This window comes from Camarhynchus parvulus, unplaced genomic scaffold (assembly GCF_901933205.1).
Source record: "Camarhynchus parvulus unplaced genomic scaffold, STF_HiC, whole genome shotgun sequence".
NCBI classification, from domain to species: domain Eukaryota; kingdom Metazoa; phylum Chordata; class Aves; order Passeriformes; family Thraupidae; genus Camarhynchus; species Camarhynchus parvulus.
The window spans coordinates 158,122-175,224 of record NW_022148369.1 but is presented as its reverse complement, the minus strand read 5'-3'; the positions used below and the strand labels follow the sequence as shown (position 1 = coordinate 175,224).

Below are 17,103 nucleotides of genomic sequence, written 5' to 3'. Positions count from 1 at the left end.
CCACCCATGGCAGCGGGACCCCCACCCATAAATCTGGGATCCCACCCATAGATCTGGGACCCCCACCCATAAATCTGGGATCCCACCCATGGCAGCGGGACCCCCACCCATAAATCTGGGATCCCACCCATAAATCTGGGACCCCCACCCATGAGTGTGGGACCCCCCACCCATGGACCCAAGAGCCCCATCCGTGGGTTTGGGACCACCAGGCATGGCCCTGGGACCCCCACCCATATCTCAGGACCCCACCCATGGTCTTAGGACCCCTACCCATAAATGTGGGACCCCCACCCATTTGGGACCCCCACCGGGTTGGGACCCCCCACCCATGGACCCAAGAGCCCCATCCGTGGGTTTGGGACCACCAATGGCCGGGACCACCATATTCGACCCCACCCATGGTACCCCTCCTAAATGTGGACCCCCACCCATGGCACAGGGACCCCCACCCATGGCACAGGGACCCCCGCCCATAGATCTGGGACCCCCACCCATGAGTCTGAGACCCCCACCCATGGACCCAGGAGCCCCATCCGTGGGTTTGGGACCCCCACCCATGATTCTGGGACCCCCCCCTTGCCCCCCACCTCTCTCAGGACCCTCTCCCGCAGCTCCCCGGGGCTCAGGGGTCTCTCCTCCTCTTCCTCCTCCTCTTCCTCCCCCTCCGCGGGCTCCTCCCTGTGGGGGTGCGAATTTGGGGGGCACCCCTGGGTGCTGTGATGGGGGGGGAACCCCCCCCCTCCCTGCCGGGGGTCTCACCTGGGGCTGGGGGGGCGCGGAGGGGGGGGGCGGCTCCAAACGGCCTCGTTCCCTGCCAGGACCTGTGGGAGTGGGACCCCAAAACCCGAATTCTCCCCCAATTAACCTCTAAATTTTCCCCAATAAATCCCAAATTTTTCCCCGATTAAACCCCAAATTCTCCCCCAATAAATCCCCCAATTTTTCCCCAATAAACCCCCAAATTTTCCCCCAAATTCCCCCAATGAACCCCCAAATTCTCCCCCAATTAACCCCCAAATTTTCCCCCAATAAATCCCAAATTTTTCCCCGATTAAACCCCAAATTCTCTCCCATGAACCCTCAATTTTCCCCCCAATTAACCCCCAAATTTTCCCCAATAAATCCCAAATTTTTCCCCAAATTTCTCCCAATGAACCCCCAAATTTTCCCCCAATTAACCTCTAAATTTTCCCCAATAAATCCCAAATTTTTCCCCGATTTTAAACCCCAAATTATCTCCCATGAACCCTCAAATTTCCCCCAATTAACCCCCAAATTTTCCCCAATAAATCCCCAATTTTTCCCCGATTTTAAACCCCAAATTTTCCCCCCAATTAACCCCCAAGTTTTCCCCAATGAACCCCCAAATTCTCCCCATGCCAAACTCAAAATTTTCCTCAATGAACCCCCAAATTTCCCCCAATAAATCCCCAGTTTTTCCCCAATGAACCCCAAAATTTTCCCCCCAAATTGTCCCCCAGTAAACCCCAAATGCTCCCCCATGAACCCTCAATTTTCCCCCAATTAACCCCCAAATTTTTCCCAATAAATCCCCAATTTTTCCCCAATTAAACCCCAAATTCTCCCCCAATAAATCCCCAATTTTTCCCCCCAAATTGTCTCCCAATGAACCCCAAATGCTCCCCCATGAACCCTCAAATTTCCCCCAATTAACCCCCAAATTTTCCCCAATAAATCCCAAATTTTTCCCCAATTAAACCCCAAATTCTCCCCCAATAAATCCCCCAATTTTTTCCCAATAAACCCCCAAATTTTCCCCCAAATTTCCCCCAATGAACCCCCAAATTTCCCCAATTAACCCCCAAATTTTCCCCAATAAATCCCAAATTTTTCCCCAAATTTCCCCCCAATGAACCCCCAAATTTTCCCCCAATTAACCCCCTAAATTTTCCCCAATAAATCCCAAATTTTTTCCCCAGTTTTTAAACCCCAAATTATCTCCCATGAACCCTCAAATTTCCCCCAATTAACCCCCAAATTTTTCCCCAATAAATCCCCAATTTTTCCCCCCCAATTAAACCCCAAATTCTCCCCCAATAAATCCCCAATTTTTCCCCCAAATTGTCTCCCCAATGAACCCCCAAATGCTCCCCCATGAACCCTCAAATTTCCCCCAATTAACCCCCAAATTTTCCCCAATAAATCCCAAATTTTTCCCCAATTAAACCCCAAATTCTCCCCCAATAAATCCCCCAATTTTTCCCCAATAAACCCCCAAATTTTCCCCCAAATTTCCCCCAATGAACCCCCAAATTTCCCCCAATTAACCCCCAAATTTTCCCCAATAAATCCCAAATTTTTCCCCAAATTTCCCCCAATGAACCCCCAAATTTTCCCCCAATTAACCTCTAAATTTTCCCCAATAAATCCCAAATTTTTCCCCGATTTTAAACCCCAAATTATCTCCCATGAACCCTCAAATTTCCCCCAATTAACCCCCAAATTTTTCCCAATAAATCCCCAATTTTTCCCCGAATTTAAACCCCAAATTCTCCCCAATAAATCCCCAATTTTTCCCCCCAAATTGTCTCCCAATAAACCCCAAATGCTCCCCCATGAACCCTCAAATTTCCCCCAATTAACCCCTAAATTTTCCCCAATAAATCCCAAATTTTTCCCCAATTAAACCCCAAATTCTCCCCCAATAAATCCCCCAATTTTTCCCCCAATAAACCCCCAAATTTTCCCCAAATTTCCCCAATGAACCCCCAAATTCTCCCCCAATTAACCCCCAAATTTTCCCCAATAAATCCCAAATTTTTCCCCAATTAAACCCCAAATTCTCTCCCATGAACCCTCAATTTTCCCCCAATTAACCCCCAAATTTTCCCCAATAAATCCCAAATTTTTCCCCAATTAAACCCCAAATTCTCCCCCAATAAATCCCCCAATTTTTTCCCCAATAAACCCCCAAATTTTCCCCTCCAAATTCCCCAATGAACCCCCAAATTCTCCCCCAATGAACCCCCAAATTTTCCCCTCCAATTCCCCCAATGAACCCCCAAATTTCCCCCAATAAACCCCAAAATTTCCCCACGAAACCCCCAAATTCTCCCCCAATTAACCCCTCAATTTCCCCCAATAAATCCCAAATTTTTCCCCAATTAAACCTCAAATCCTCCCTCATGAACCCCCAAATTCCCCACAATGAACCCCCAAATTCTCCACCCCCATGACCCCCCAAATTTCCCCCAATAAACCCCAAATTTTCCCCCCTGAACCCCAAATCCTCCCCCATGAACCCCAAAACTTCCCCCAATGAACCCCCAAATTCTCCCCCTGCCAAACCCAAAACTTCACCCCCCAAAACTGCCCCTAAAACCCCCAAAATCGCCCCAAAACCCCCCAAACCCCTCACCGGGTTTTGGGGTGCCCCCCCCCGCAGCAGCAGCCGGGTCACCCCAATTTCCAGGCGCCGCAGCTGCTCCCACAGGGGTTCCCCCAAATCCTGGGGGGGTTCCCCCAAATCCTGGGGGGGGTCGGGGTCCCCCTGTTCCTCCTCCAGCTGGGCCAGGAGCTCCGCCAGACCTGGGGGGACCCCCAAAATCAGAGGGGACCCCAAAACTTGGGGGTCCTCACAGAACTCCCCCACCTCGAGCCAAATTATTCCGCCGGACCCCCCCCCAAAAAAAAACCCCCAAAACCGTCCCAAAAAACCCCCCAAAACCTCCCTGAATACCTCAATAACTCCCCCCCAAAAAAAACCTCTCAGGACCCCCCCCCAAAACCCCCCCATAATCCCCCCCAAAAACTCCTCAGGATCCCCCCAAAAAAACCATCAGGACCCCCAAAAACCCCCGTAACCCCCCCAAAAACCTCTCAGGACCCCAAATTACCCCCCCGAACCCCAAATTGCCCCCCCCAGGATGTCAAATTTCCAGCCCCAGACCCCAAATTCCCCCCCCGACCCCAAATTCCCCCCCCAGACCCCAAATTGCCCCCCAGATCCCAAATTGCCCCCCCAGCCCCCAAATTTCTGCCCCAGACCCCAAATTTCCCCACCCCAGCCCCCAATTTCTGCCCCAGACCCCAAATTTCTGCCCCCAGACCCCAAATTGCCCCAGACCCCAAATTTCTGCCCCAGCCCCCAAATTTCTGCCCCAGACCCCAAATTGCCCCCCAGCCCCCAAATTTCTGCCCCAGACCCCAAATTTCTGCCCCCAGACCCCAAATTGCCCCCCAGACCCCCAAATTTCTGCCCCAGACCCCAAATTTCCCCACCCCAGCCCCCCAATTTTGCCCCAGACCCCAAATTTCCCCCAGACCCCAAATTCCCCCCCCCCCAGACCCCAATCCCCACCCCAGCCCCCAAATTTCAATTTGCCCCAGACCCCAAATTCCCCCCAGCCCCCCCCCAAATTGCCCCCCCAGCCCCCAAATTTCTGCCCCAGACCCCAAATTTCCCCATCCCAGATCCCAAATTTCCCCATCCCAGACCCCAAATTTCTGCCCCAGCCCCCAAATTTCTGCCCCAGACCCCAAATTTCCCCATCCCAGATCCCAAATTGCCCCCCAGACCCCAAATTTCTGCCCCCAGACCCCAAATTGTCCCCCAGATCCCAAATTTCCCCATCCCAGATCCCAAACCCTGCCCCCAGCCCCCAAATTTCTGCCCCCAGACCCCAAATTTCCCCACCCCAGCCCCCAAATTTCTGCCCCAGACCCCAAATTGCCCCCCCAGACCCCAAATTTCCCCATCCCAGATCCCAAATTGCCCCCCAGCCCCCAAATTTCTGCCCCAGACCCCAAATTTCCCCATCCCAGACCCCAAATTTCCCCCCAGACCCCAAATTTCCCCACCCCAGCCCCCAAATTTCTGCCCCAGACCCCAAATTTCTGCCCCAGACCCCCAAATTTCCCATCCCAGACCCCCAAATTCCCCCCAGACCCCCAAATTTCCCCCATCCCAGACCCCAAATTTCTGCCCCCAGACCCCAAATTTCTGCCCCAGCCCCCAAATTTCCCCATCCCAGATCCCAAATTGCCCCCCAGACCCCAAATTTCTGCCCCAGGCCCCAAATTTCTGCCCCAGACCCCAAATTGCCCCCCAGCCCCCAAATTTCTGCCCCAAACCCCAAATTTCTGCCCCAGCCCCCAAATTTCTGCCCCAGACCCCAAATTTCTGCCCCAGACCCCAAATTTCCCCACCCAGACCCCAAATTTCTGCCCCAGACCCCAAATTTCTGCCCCAGACCCCAAATTTCCCCATCCCAGACCCCAAATTTCTGCCCCAGACCCCAAATTTCCCCATCCCAGCCCCAAATTTCTGCCCCAAACCCCAAATTTCTGCCCCCAGACCCCAAATTTCCCCTCCCAGATCCCAAATTACCCCTCCCAGCCCCCAAATTTCTGCCCCAGACCCCAAATTTCCCCTTCCCAGATCCGAAATTACCCTCCCAGACCCCAAATTTCTGCCCCAGACCCAAAATTCCCCCCAGACCCCAAATTTCTGCCCCAGACCCCAAATTTCCCCATCCCAGACCCCAAATTTCTGCCCCAGACCCCAAATTTCCCCATCCCAGATCCCAAATTGCCCCCCAGACCCCAAATTGCCCCCCCAGACCCCAAATTTCCCCACCCCCAGACCCCAAATTTCTGCCCCAGACCCCAAATTTCCCCATCCCAGCCCCCAAATTTCTGCCCCAGACCCCCAATTTTCCCATCCCAGATCCCAAATTACCCTCCCAGCCCCCAAATTTCTGCCCCCCAGACCCCAAATTTCTGCCCCAGACCCCAAATTTCCCCACCCCAGCCCCCAAATTTCTGCCCCAGACCCCAAATTTCTGCCCCAGACCCCAAATTTCCCCATCCCAGATCCCAAATTACCCTCCCAGCCCCCAAATTTCTGCCCCAGACCCCAAATTTCCCCATCCCAGATCCCAAATTACCCTCCCAGACCCCAAATTTCTGCCCCAGCCCCCAAACTGCCCCCCCAGCCCCCAAATTTCTGCCCCAGCCACCAAATTTCTGCCCCAGACCCCAAATTTCCCCATCCCAGCCCCCAAATTTCTGCCCCAAACCCCAAATTTCCCCATCCCAGACCCCAAATTTCTGCCCCAGACCCCAAATTTCCCCACCCCAGCCCCCAAATTTCTGCCCCAGACCCCAAATTTCCCCCAGACCCCAAATTTCTGCCCCAGACCCCAAATTTCCCCATCCCAGATCCCAAATTGCCCCCCCCCCCCCAAATTTCTGCCCCAGACCCCAAATTTCTGCCCCAGACCCCAAATTTCTGCCCCAGACCCCAAATTTCTGCCCCAGATCCCAAACTGCCCCCCAAACCGCAAATTTCCCCATCCCAGCCCCCAAACTGCCCCCCAAACAGCAAATTTCCCCATCCCAGACCCCAAATTACCCCACCCCAGCCCCCCAAATTTCTGCCCCAGACCCCAAATTTCCCCATCCCAGACCCCAAATTTCTGCCCCAGACCCCAAATTTCCCCACCCCAGGCCCCAAATTTCTGCCCCAGACCCCAAATTTCTGCCCCAGACCCCAAATTTCCCCACCCCAGCCCCCAAATTTCTGCCCCAGACCCCAAATTTCCCCATCCCAGACCCCAAATTACCCTCCCAGACCCCAAATTTCTGCCCCAGATCCCAAACTGCCCCCCAAACCGCAAATTTCCCCATCCCAGACCCCAAACTGCCCCCCCAGCCCCCAAATTTCTGCCCCAGACCCCAAATTTCTGCCCCAGACCCCAAATTTCCCCACCCCAGCCCCCAAATTTCTGCCCCAAACCCCAAATTTCTGCCCCAGACCCCAAATTTCCCCATCCCAGATCCCAAATTTCTGCCCCAGCTCCCAAATTTCTGCCCCAGACCCCAAATTTCTGCCCCAGACCCCAAATTTCCCCTTCCCAGCCCCCCAAATTTCTGCCCCCAGACCCCAAATTGCCCCCCCAGACCCCAAATTTCTGCCCCAGCCCCCAAATTTCCCCACCCCCAGCCCCCAAATTTCTGCCCCAGACCCCAAATTTCTGCCCCAGACCCCAAATTGCCCCCCCAGACCCCAAATTTCTGCCCCAGACCCCAAATTTCCACCCCCAGACCCCAAATTGCCCCCCCAGACCCCAAATTGCCCCCCAGATCCCAAATTTCCCCATCCCAGACCCCAAATTTCTGCCCCAGACCCCAAATTTCCCCCCCCACACCCCAAATTTCCCCCCCCCCAGCCCCCCAAATTTCTGCCCCAGACCCCAAATTTCTGCCCCAGACCCCAAATTTCCCCATCCCAGACCCCAAATTTCTGCCCCAGACCCCAAATTTCCCCACCCCAGGCCCCAAATTTCTGCCCCAAACCCCAAATTTCCCCATCCCAAACCCCAAATTCCCCCATCCCACCCCCCAAAATTGCCCCCCCCTCCGTTACCTGCCCTCAGGTGCTCCAGCTCCTCCCTCCCCCTCCGCTCCCGCTCCCGCAGCTCCCGCGTCTCCATTTCGGGGTCCCCCGGGGGTCCCCCCGGCTCCTCGGGGGTCTCGGCCGCTGCCACCGCTGCCCGGAGCTGGGGAGGGGGTTTGGGAGGGGATTTGGGGGGATTTTGGGGGGGTTTGGGGGTGCTGGGAGGAGTTTTGGGTGATTTTGGTGGGTTTTGGGGTGCTGGGAGGGGATTTGGGGGGGTTTTGGGGGGGTTTTGGGGGTGTTGGGAGGGGGATTTGGGTGATTTTGGTGGGTTTTGGGGTGTTGGGAGGGGATTTGGGGTGATTTTGGTGGGTTTTGGGGTGTTGGGAGGGGGATTTGGGGGGTTTTTGGTGGGCTGAGAAAGAGTTTTGGGGGGTTTTGGGGTGCTGGGATCTGGAAGGGGTTTTGGGGGAGGATTTGGGGGGTTTGGGGGTGTTGGGAGGGGTTTTTGGGGGTTTTTGGAGGGCTGAGAAAGAGTTTGGGGGGTTTTGGGGGTGTTGGGGGGTTGGAGTGTTGGGGAAGGAGTTTTGGGGGTGCTGGGAGGAGTTTTGGGTGATTTTTGTGGGTTTTGGGGGTGTTGGGAGGGGATTTGGGGGTTTTTGGTGGCTGAGAAAGAGTTTTGGGGGGTTTTGGGGTGCTGGGAGGGGTTTTTGGGGGGTTTTGGGGTCTTGGGAGGAGTTTGGGGGGTTTGGGAGTGTTGGGAAGGAGTTTTGGGGTGCTGGGAGGAGTTTTGGGGGGTTTTGGGGTGCTGGGAGGAGGTTTGGGGTGCTGGGAGGGGTTTTGGGGTGCTGGGGGTTTTTTGGGGGTTTTGGGGTGCTGGGAGGAGTTTTGGGGGTGCTGGGAGGGGTTTTTGGGGGGTTTTGGGGTGCTAGGAGGGGTTTTGGGGGGTGTTGGGGGGTGTTGGAGTGTTGGGAAGGAGTTTTGGGGTGCTGGGAGGAGTTTTAGTGATTTTGGTGGGTTTTGGGGTGTTGGGAGGGGGATTTGGGGGTTTTGGTGGGCTGAGAGAAAGAGTTTTGGGGGTTTGGGGTGCTGGGAGGGGTTTGGGGTCTTGGGAGGAGTTTGGGGGTGCTGGGAAGGGGTTTGGGGTGATTTTGGTGGGTTTTGGGGGTGTTGGGAGGGGATTTGGGGATTTTGGGGGGGTTTTGGGGTGTTGGGAGGGGGATTTGGGGGGATTTTGGTGGGCTGAGAAAGAGTTTTGGGGGGTTTTGGGGTGCTGGGATCTGGAAGGGGTTTTGGGGAGGATTTGGGGGGTTTGCGGGTGTTGGGAGGGGTTTTTGGGGGGGTTTTGGAGGGCTGAGAAAGAGTTTTGGGGGGTTTTGGGGGTGTTGGGGGGGTTGGAGTGTTGGGAAGGAGTTTTGGGGGTGCTGGGAGGAGTTTTGGGTGATTTTGGTGGGTTTTGGGGTGTTGGGAGGGGGATTTGGGGGGTTTTTGGTGGGCTGAGAAAGAGTTTTGGGGGGTTTTGGGGTGCTGGGAGGGGGATTTGGGGGGTTTTGGGGGCTTGGGGGTGTCGGGAGGGGTTTTGGGGTCATGGGACAGGTTTTGGGGTGCTGAGAGGGTTTTTTGGGGGTTTTTGGAGGGCTGAGAAAGAGTTTTGGGGGGTTTTGGGGTGCTGGGAGGTGGTTTGGGGTCTTGGGAGGAGTTTGAGGGGTTTTGGGGTTTTGGGAGGGGTTTTTGGGGGGTTTGGGGGTCTGGGGAGGAGTTTTGGGGTCTTGGGAGGAGTTTGGGGGGTTTTGGAGTGTTGGGAAGGAGTTTTGGGGGTGCTGGGAGCAGTTTTGGGGGTGCTGGGAGGGGTTTGGGTGATTTTGGTGGGTTTTGGGGTGCTGGGAGGGGTTTTGGGGTGTTGAGAGGGGGATTTGAGGGGGGATTTGGGGTATTTTGGGGTGTCTGGAGGGGGTTTTGGGCTGTTGGGATGGTTTTTTTTTGGAGAGCTGAGGAGTTTTGGGGGTTTTGGGGGAGGTTTCGGGGTGTTAGGAGGGATTTTGGGAGGATCTGGGGGTTTTGGGGGGGTCTGGGAAGGGATTTTGGTGGGTTTTGGGGTGTTGGGAGGGGGATTTGGGGGGTTTTGGGGTCTTGGGAGGGGTTTTGGGGGGTTTGGGGTCCCTGGAGGGTTTTGGGGTGCTGGGAAGGGGATTTGGGGGGATTTGGGGTCCCTGGAGGGGTTTTGGGGTCCCTGGAGGGGTTTTGGGGTGCTGGGAAGGGATTTTGGGGGGTTTTGGGGTCCCTGGAGGGGTTTTGGGGTGTCAGGAGGGGGATTTGAGGGGGATTTGGGGGGATTTTGGGGTCCCTGGAGGGGTTTTGGGGTCCCTGGAGGGGTTTTGGGGTGTCAGAAGGGGGATTTCGGGGGATTTTGGGGTCCCTGGAGGGGTTTTGGGGTGTCAGAAGGGGGATTTGGGGGGATTTTGGGGTCCCTGGAGGGGTTTTGGGGTCCCACCTGCTCCACGTGCTGCTGCAGCTCCTGCAGCTCCCGGTGCTGCTCCGTCAGCAGCAGGAACCGAGAGAAGCTCTGGGCATCCCCTGCACCCCAAAAACCAGCGGGGGACCCCAAAAATCAGCGTGGGAACCCTAAAATCCCCCATGGGAATCCCCCTGCACCCCAAAAACCAACGGGGGAACCCCAAAAATCAACATGGGAACCCTAAAATCCCCCATGGGAATCCCCCTGCACCCCAAAAACCAACGGGGGAACCCCAAAAATCAGCGTGGGAACCCCAAAAACCAACGGGGGAACCCCAAAAATCAACGTGGGAATCCCCTGCACCCCAAAAACCAGCGGGGGACCCCAAAAATCAGCGTGGGAACCCTAAAATCCCCCATGGGAATCCCCCTGCACCCCAAAAACCAACGGGGGAACCCCAAAAATCAGCGTGGGAACCCCAAAAAATCAACATGGGAACCCCAAAATCTCCCATGGGAATCCCCCTGCACCCCAAAAATCAACATGGGAACCCTAAAATCCCCCATGGGAATCCCCCTGCACCCCAAAAACCAACGGGGAACCCCAAAAATTAACGTGGGAATCCCCTGCACCCCAAAAACCAACGAGGGAACCCCAAAAATCAATGTGGGAACTCCAAAAATCAACATGGGAACCCCAAAATCTCCCATGGGAATCCCCTGCACCCCAAAAACCAGCGGAGGAACCCCAAAAATCAACATGGGAACCCCAAAAATCAACATGGGAACCCCAAAATCCCCCATGGGAATCCCCCTTCACCCCAAAAACCAACGGGGAAAGCCCAAAAATCAACATGGGAACCCCAAAATCCACCATGGGAACCCCAAAAATCAGCATGGGAACCCCAAAGTCCCCCATGGGAACACCCCATAACCCCCAAAATCAACATGGGAACCCCAAAATCCGCAATGGGAACCCCAAAAATCAACGTGGGAACCCTAAATTCAACATGGGAATCTTCCCCGAACCCCAAAAATCAATGTGGGAACCCCAAAATTCACCATGGGAACCCCAAAAACCAACATGGGAACCCCAAAATCCACCATGGGACCCCTCAGAGCCCCCCCAAAACCTCCTGGGACCCCTCAGAGCCCCCCCAAATCGCCCCTCACCGTCCATCCAAGTCTCCTCCTCCTCCTCCTCATTTTTGGGGGGCTCCAGCCCCTCCCCCATCCCCTCGGGGGGTTCTGGGGGGGCTCGGGGCTTCAGCTGGGGCCAAACTGGGGGGGGGAACATCCATGGACCCCCAAAATCCTCCCCAGGGGTCTGGGGGGCACCCAGGGACCCCCAAAATCCTCCCCAAGGGTCTGGGGGGCACCCAGGGACCCCCAATACCCCAACCCAGGGCACCCCAAATCCCCCTCAAGGCTCTGGAGACCCCTCAGGTGCCCCCCAAGTACCTCCAGGTGCCCCCAGATGCCCCCAAGTGCCCCCCAGTTCCCCCAAGTGCCCCCCAGTTCCCCCAATTGCCCCAATTGCCCCCCAGTTCCCAGTCTCCATCCCCCCAGTCACCCCAGTTCCCAATCCCAGTTCCCCCAGTCACCCCAGTTCCCAATCCCAGTGCTCCCAGTTCCCCATCCCAGTGTTCCCAGTTCCAAATCCCAGTTCCCCCAGTATTCCCAGTTCCCCATCCCAGTTCCCCCAATCCCAGTGCCCAATCCCAGCGCCCCCAGTTCCCAATCCCAGTTCCCAATCCCTGTGCCCCCAGTTCCCAATCCCAGTGCTCCCAGTCCCCCAGTGCTCCCAGTTCCCAATCCCAGTGCTCCCAGTTCCTCATCCCAGTGCTCCCAGTTCCCAATCCCAGTGCTCCCAGTCCCCCCAGTGCTCCCAGTTCCCAATCCCAGTGCTCCCAGTCCCCCCAGTGCTCCCAGTTCCTCATCCCAGTGCTCCCAGTTCCCAATCCCAGTGCTCCCAGTCGCTCCCAGTTCCCAATCCCAGTCCCCCAAATCCCAGTGCCCAATCCCAGTGCTCCCAGTTCCCAATCCCAGTGCTCCCAGCGCTCCCAGTTCCCAATCCCAGTCCCCCCAATCCCAGTGCCCAATCCCAGTGCTCCCAGTTCCCAATCCCAGTGCTCCCAGTTCCCAATCCCAGTCCCCCCATCCCAGTGCTCCCAGTTCCCCCAGTGTTCCCAGTGCTCCCAGTTCCCAATCGCAATTCCCAATCCCAGTGCTCCCAGTTCCCAATCCCAGTTCCCCATCCCAGTCCCCCCAGTTCCCAATCCCAGTGCTCCCAGTTCCCAGTTCCCCCAGTGCTCCCAGTGCTCCCAGTTCCCCCAGTACCGGTTTTGGGTCTCGGTCTCCCCTTGGTGCCCAGGAAGCTCCGCAGGCGCCCCCAGTTCCCCATCCCAGTGCTCCCAGTTCCCAATCCCAGTGCTCCCAGTTCCCCATCCCAGTTCCCAATCCCAGTTCCCCATCCCAGTTCCCAATCCCAGTGTTCCCAGTCCCTCCCAGTTCCCCCAGTACCGGTTTTGGGTCTCGCTGTCCCCTTGGTGCCCAGGAAGCTCCACAGGCGCCCCCAGTTCCCAATCCCAGTGCTCCCAGTTCCCCATCCCAGTGCTCCCAGTTCCCAATCCCAGTTCCCCATCCCAGTGCTCCCAGTTCCCAATCCCAGTCTCCCCAGTCCTTCCCAGTTCCCAATCCCAGTTCCCCATCCCAGTTCCCAATCCCAGTGCTCCCAGTTCCCAATCCCAGTTCCCAATCCCAGTTCCCAATCCCAGTGTTCCCAGTCCCTCCCAGTTCGCCCAGTACCGGTTTTGGGTCTCGCTCTCCCCTTGGTGCCCAGGAAGCTCCCATCCCAGTGCTCCCAGTTCCCAATCCCAGTGCTCCCAGTTCCCAATCCCTGTTCCCAATCCCTGTGCTCCCAGTTCCCAATCCCAGTGTTCCCAGTCCCCCCAGTGCTCCCAGTTCCCAATCCCAGTGCTCCCAGTTCCTCATCCCAGTGCTCCCAGTTCCCAATCCCAGTCTCCCCAGTCCTTCCCAGTTCCCAATCCCAGTTCCCCATCCCAGTTCCCAATCCCAGTCCCTCCCAGTTCGCCCAGTACCGGTTTTGGGTCTCGCTCTCCCCTTGGTGCCCAGGAAGCTCCGCAGGCGCCCCCAGTTCCCCATCCCAGTGCTCCCAGTTCCCAATCCCAGTGCTCCCAGTTCCCCATCCCAGTTCCCAATCCCAGTTCCCCATCCCAGTTCCCAATCCCAGTGCTCCCAGTTCCCCATCCCAGTTCCCAATCCCAGTTCCCCATCCCAGTTCCCAATCCCAGTGTTCCCAGTCCCTCCCAGTTCCCCCAGTACCGGTTTTGGGTCTCGCTCTCCCCTTGGTGCCCAGGAAGCTCCGCAGGCGCCCCCAGTTCCCCATCCCAGTGCTCCCAGTTCCCAATCCCAGTGCTCCCAGTTCCCCATCCCAGTTCCCAATCCCAGTTCCCCATCCCAGTCCCCAATCCCAGTGCTCCCAGTGCTCCCAGTTCCCAATCCCAGTGTTCCCAGTCCCTCCCAGTTCGCCCAGTACCGGTTTTGGGTCTCACTCTCCCCTTGGTGCCCAGGAAGCTCCGCAGGCGCCGCTGCCGCTCCCGGTGCCGCCCCCGCTCCCGCTCGGCCTCGTCCAGCGCCCCCCGGGACCCCCCCCGGGACCCCCGGGACACCTGCGGGACCCTGCGGGGACACCGAGCCGAGATTTTGGGGTGCTCCGGGGGTTCTGGGGGTGTTCGGGGGGAAAATTTGGGGAGTTTCAGGGGGGGTTTTTGGGGGGTTCCAGTGGGGGGAGTTTGGGGTTCCTGGGGGGGTTCCAGGGTTTTTCTGGGGGGGGTCCCAGGGGAGGTTTTTGGGGGGTTTTTGGGGTTGTGGGGGGCTTTTGGGGGCTCCCAGGGGGTTTTTGGGGGTGTCAGGATTCGGGGGTGTCAGGTGTAGGGATATCAGGGGTTTTTGGGGGGGTTCCAAGGGGTTTTTTTGGGGTTGTGGGGGGCTTTTGGGGGCTCCCAGGGGGAGTTTTGGGGGTCCCAGGGGGGTTTTTGGGGGTGTCAGGATTCGGGGGTGTCAGGTGTAGGGATATCAGGGGTTTTTGGGGGGGGGTCCCAGGGGGGTTTTTGGGGTTCCAGAGGAGTTTTGGGGGTGTCGGTCGGGTTTAGGGGTATCAGGGAGATTTTGGGGGTTCCAGGGGGGTTTTAGGCGTATCAGGGGGAGGTCAGGGGGGTTTGGGGGAGTTTTTGGGGTTCTGGGGGGCTTTTGAGGGGTTCCTGGGGGGGTTTTGGGGTTCCAGGGTTTTGGGGTTCCAGGGGGATTTTTGGGGGGTCTGGGGGTGTTGGGATTAGAAGTTTGGGGGGTTGGGGAGTTTTGGGATTTGGGGGTGTCTGGTTTAGGGGTTTTTAGGGGGTTTTTGGGGGGTGTTGGGATTTTTGGGGTTCCTGGGGAGTTCCAGGGGTTTTTTTGGGTTCCAGGGTGATTTTTGGGGTCCCGGGAGGGTTTTGGGGTTCTGGCGGAGGTTTGGGGCGTCAGGGAGAGGTCAGCGAGGTTTGGGGTGTTGGGATTTGGGGTTCTGGGTGGGGGGGTTTGGGCGTGGCAGGATTTGGGGGTGTCGGGTTTGGGGGTATCAGGAGATTTTGGGGGGGTATTGAGGGGTTTTGGGGGGTTCGGGGGGATTTTTGGGGTGCCAGGATTTGGGGGTGTCGGGTTTAGGGGTATCGGGGGGGTTTTGGGGGTTTTGGGGTCCCCACCTGTCACTCTTGGCGGTCGCCGCTCGCTCCAGCTCGGCCTCGATCTGCCGCTGGGTGTCCTCCAGCTCCTGCAGCCAATCAGAGCCCTCTGGGATCCACTCCCCAGCCAATCAGAGCCCTCTGACAGCCCATGATCCGATTCCCCAGCCAATCAGAGCCCTCTGTGAGCCCAGGATCTGTTCCCCAGCCAATCAGAGCCCCCTGTGAGCCCAGGATCCGTTCCCCAGCCAATCAGAGCCCTCTGTGAGCCCAGGATCCACTCCCCAGCCAATCAGAGCCCTCTGTGAGCCCAGGATTCATTCCCCAGCCAATCAGAGCCGTCTGTGAGCCCAGGATCCACTCCCCAGCCAATCAGAGCCCTCTGGGGTCCACTCCCCAGCCAATCAGAGCCCTCTGACAGCCCAGGATCTGTTCCCCAGCCAATCAGAGCCCTCTGTGAGCCCAGGATCCGTTCCCCAGCCAATCAGAGCCCTCTGTGAGCCCAGGATCCACTCCCCAGCCAATCAGAGCCCTCTGTGAGCCCAGGATCCACTCCCCAGCCAATCAGAGCCCTCTGTGAGCCCAGGATCTGTTCCCCAGCCAATCAGAGCCCTCTGTGAGCCCAGGATCCACTCCCCAGCCAATCAGAGCCCTCTGTGAGCCCAGGACCCGTTTCCCAGCCAATCAGAGCCTTCTCTCCCTCTGACGTCCTTCCCCAGCCAATCAGAGCCCTCTGTCACCCCATGATCGATTCCCTGGCCAATCAGAGCCTTCTCTCCCTCTGGGATCCTTTCCCAGCCAATCAGAGCCCTCCGTCACCCCGGGATCGATTCCTCAGCCAATCAGAGCCCTCCGTCACCCCGGGATCCACCCCCTGCCCTGGACTCGGGGGTCAGGGGGATTTTGGGGGGGTCAGGGGGATTTTGGGAGGTTTTGGGGGGCCCAAAAGGGTTTTTGGGGGGTCAGGAGGGTTTGGGGGGGGTCAAGGGGAATTTTGGGGGGATTTTGGGGGGTCGGGGGAATTTGGGGGGCAGCCAAGAAGTTTTGGGGGGGATTTTGGGGTGGGGTCAGGGGGATTTTGGGGGGGTCAGGGGGATTTTGGGGTAGGTCAGGGGGTTTTTGGGGGGTTCAGGGGGATTTTTTGGGGGATTTTGGGGGTTTTTGGGGGGGGGGGGTCTCACCTGGAGCCGCCGCCTCAGGAGGCGCCGCAGCCGCCGCCGCTCCCCCCGCAGCCCCTCGAGCTCCCGGCGCAGGCGGGGCAGGACCCCCAGGGACCCCCCCAAAACCGCCCCCGCCTGTGGGACCCCCCAAAATGGGTGAGAGACCCCCAGGGACCCCCCCAAAACCGCCCCCGCCTGTGGGACACCCCAAAATGGGTGAGAGACCCCCCCAAAACCGCCCCTGCCTGTGAGACCCCCCCCAAATCAGTCAGGGACCCCCCCAAAACCGCCCCCGCCTGTGGGACCCCCCAAAATGGGTGAGAGACCCCCAGGGACCCCCCCAAAACCGCCCCCGCCTGTGGGACCCCCAAAATGGGTGAGAAACCCCCAGGGACCCCCCCAAAACCGCCCCTGCCCGTGGGACACCCCAAAATCAGTCAGGGACCCCCAGGGAGCCCCCCAAAACTGCCCCTGCCTGTGAGCCCCCCCAAAATGGGTCAGGGCCCCCCCAAAATGGGTCAGGGACCCCCCAGAATGGGTCAGGGACCCCCACCCCTGCCTCTGAGCCCCCTCCCCAATCCCGGGGGTCTCTGAGCCCCCTCCCCAATCCCGGGGGTCTCTCTGAGCCCCCTCCCCAATCCCGGGGGTCTCCAAGCCTCCTCCCCAATCCCGGGGGTCTCTCTGATCCCTCTCCCCAATCCCGGGGGTCTCTGAGCCCCCTCCCCAATCCCGGGGGTCTCTCTGAGCCCCCTCCCCAATCCCGGGGGTCCCTGAGCCCCCTCCCCAATCCCGGGGTCTCTCCGAGCCCCCTCCCCAATCCCGGGGGTCTCTCACCCTCTGCAGCTCCGCCTCCAGCAGCTCCACCCGGTCCATCTGTGGGGGGGCAGGGGGGACCCCGGGACCCCCATCGAGGGGTCCGGGACCCCCGCCCAGCCCCCCCCAGGGGTGCAGCGTCCGTCCGTCCGTCTGTCCGTCTGTCCGTGTGTCCGTGTGTCCGTCTGTCCCCTGCCGGGGCTGGCACCGCTTTGTTGGTGGCAACGAGGGGACAACTTCCCTTCCCCCCACCAGTGACGTCATCAACCCCAAAATTATCCCGAAATGCCCCCCCAGACCCCCCCACTGCCCCGCTGAGACCCCGAATCCCCCCCAGACCCCCAAATTCCATTCCAGCCCCCCAAATCCCATCTCAGCCCCCCAAGCCCCCCCAATTCAATTCCAGCCCCCCAAATTCCACCCCAGTCCCTCAAGTCCCCACAAATTCCATCCCAGCCCCCCAAATCCCCCCCAAATTCCATCCCAGACCCCCAAATTCCATCTCAGCCCCCCAAGCCCCCCCAAATCCCATCCCCCGCCCTAAATCCCATCCCAGCCCCCCCAAGCCCCCCCA

At 58.3% G+C, this 17,103-nt stretch overlaps 1 protein-coding gene across 1 annotated transcript; it reads right to left on the bottom strand.

Annotated features, from left to right (window-relative positions):
- Positions 1–758: 758 nt before the first annotated feature.
- On the bottom strand, positions 759–16,589 carry LOC115916659. The gene is made up of 9 exons (XM_030970373.1): positions 16,551–16,589; positions 15,738–15,797; positions 14,578–14,645; positions 13,377–13,519; positions 10,991–11,098; positions 9,855–9,937; positions 7,394–7,526; positions 3,383–3,552; positions 759–824 (listed from the first exon to the last, which is right to left on the bottom strand). Exons 1-9 carry the CDS (start codon positions 16,587–16,589, stop codon positions 759–761), a joined length of 870 nt encoding a protein of 289 aa, XP_030826233.1.
- Between the last annotated feature and the right edge of the window lie 514 nt (positions 16,590–17,103).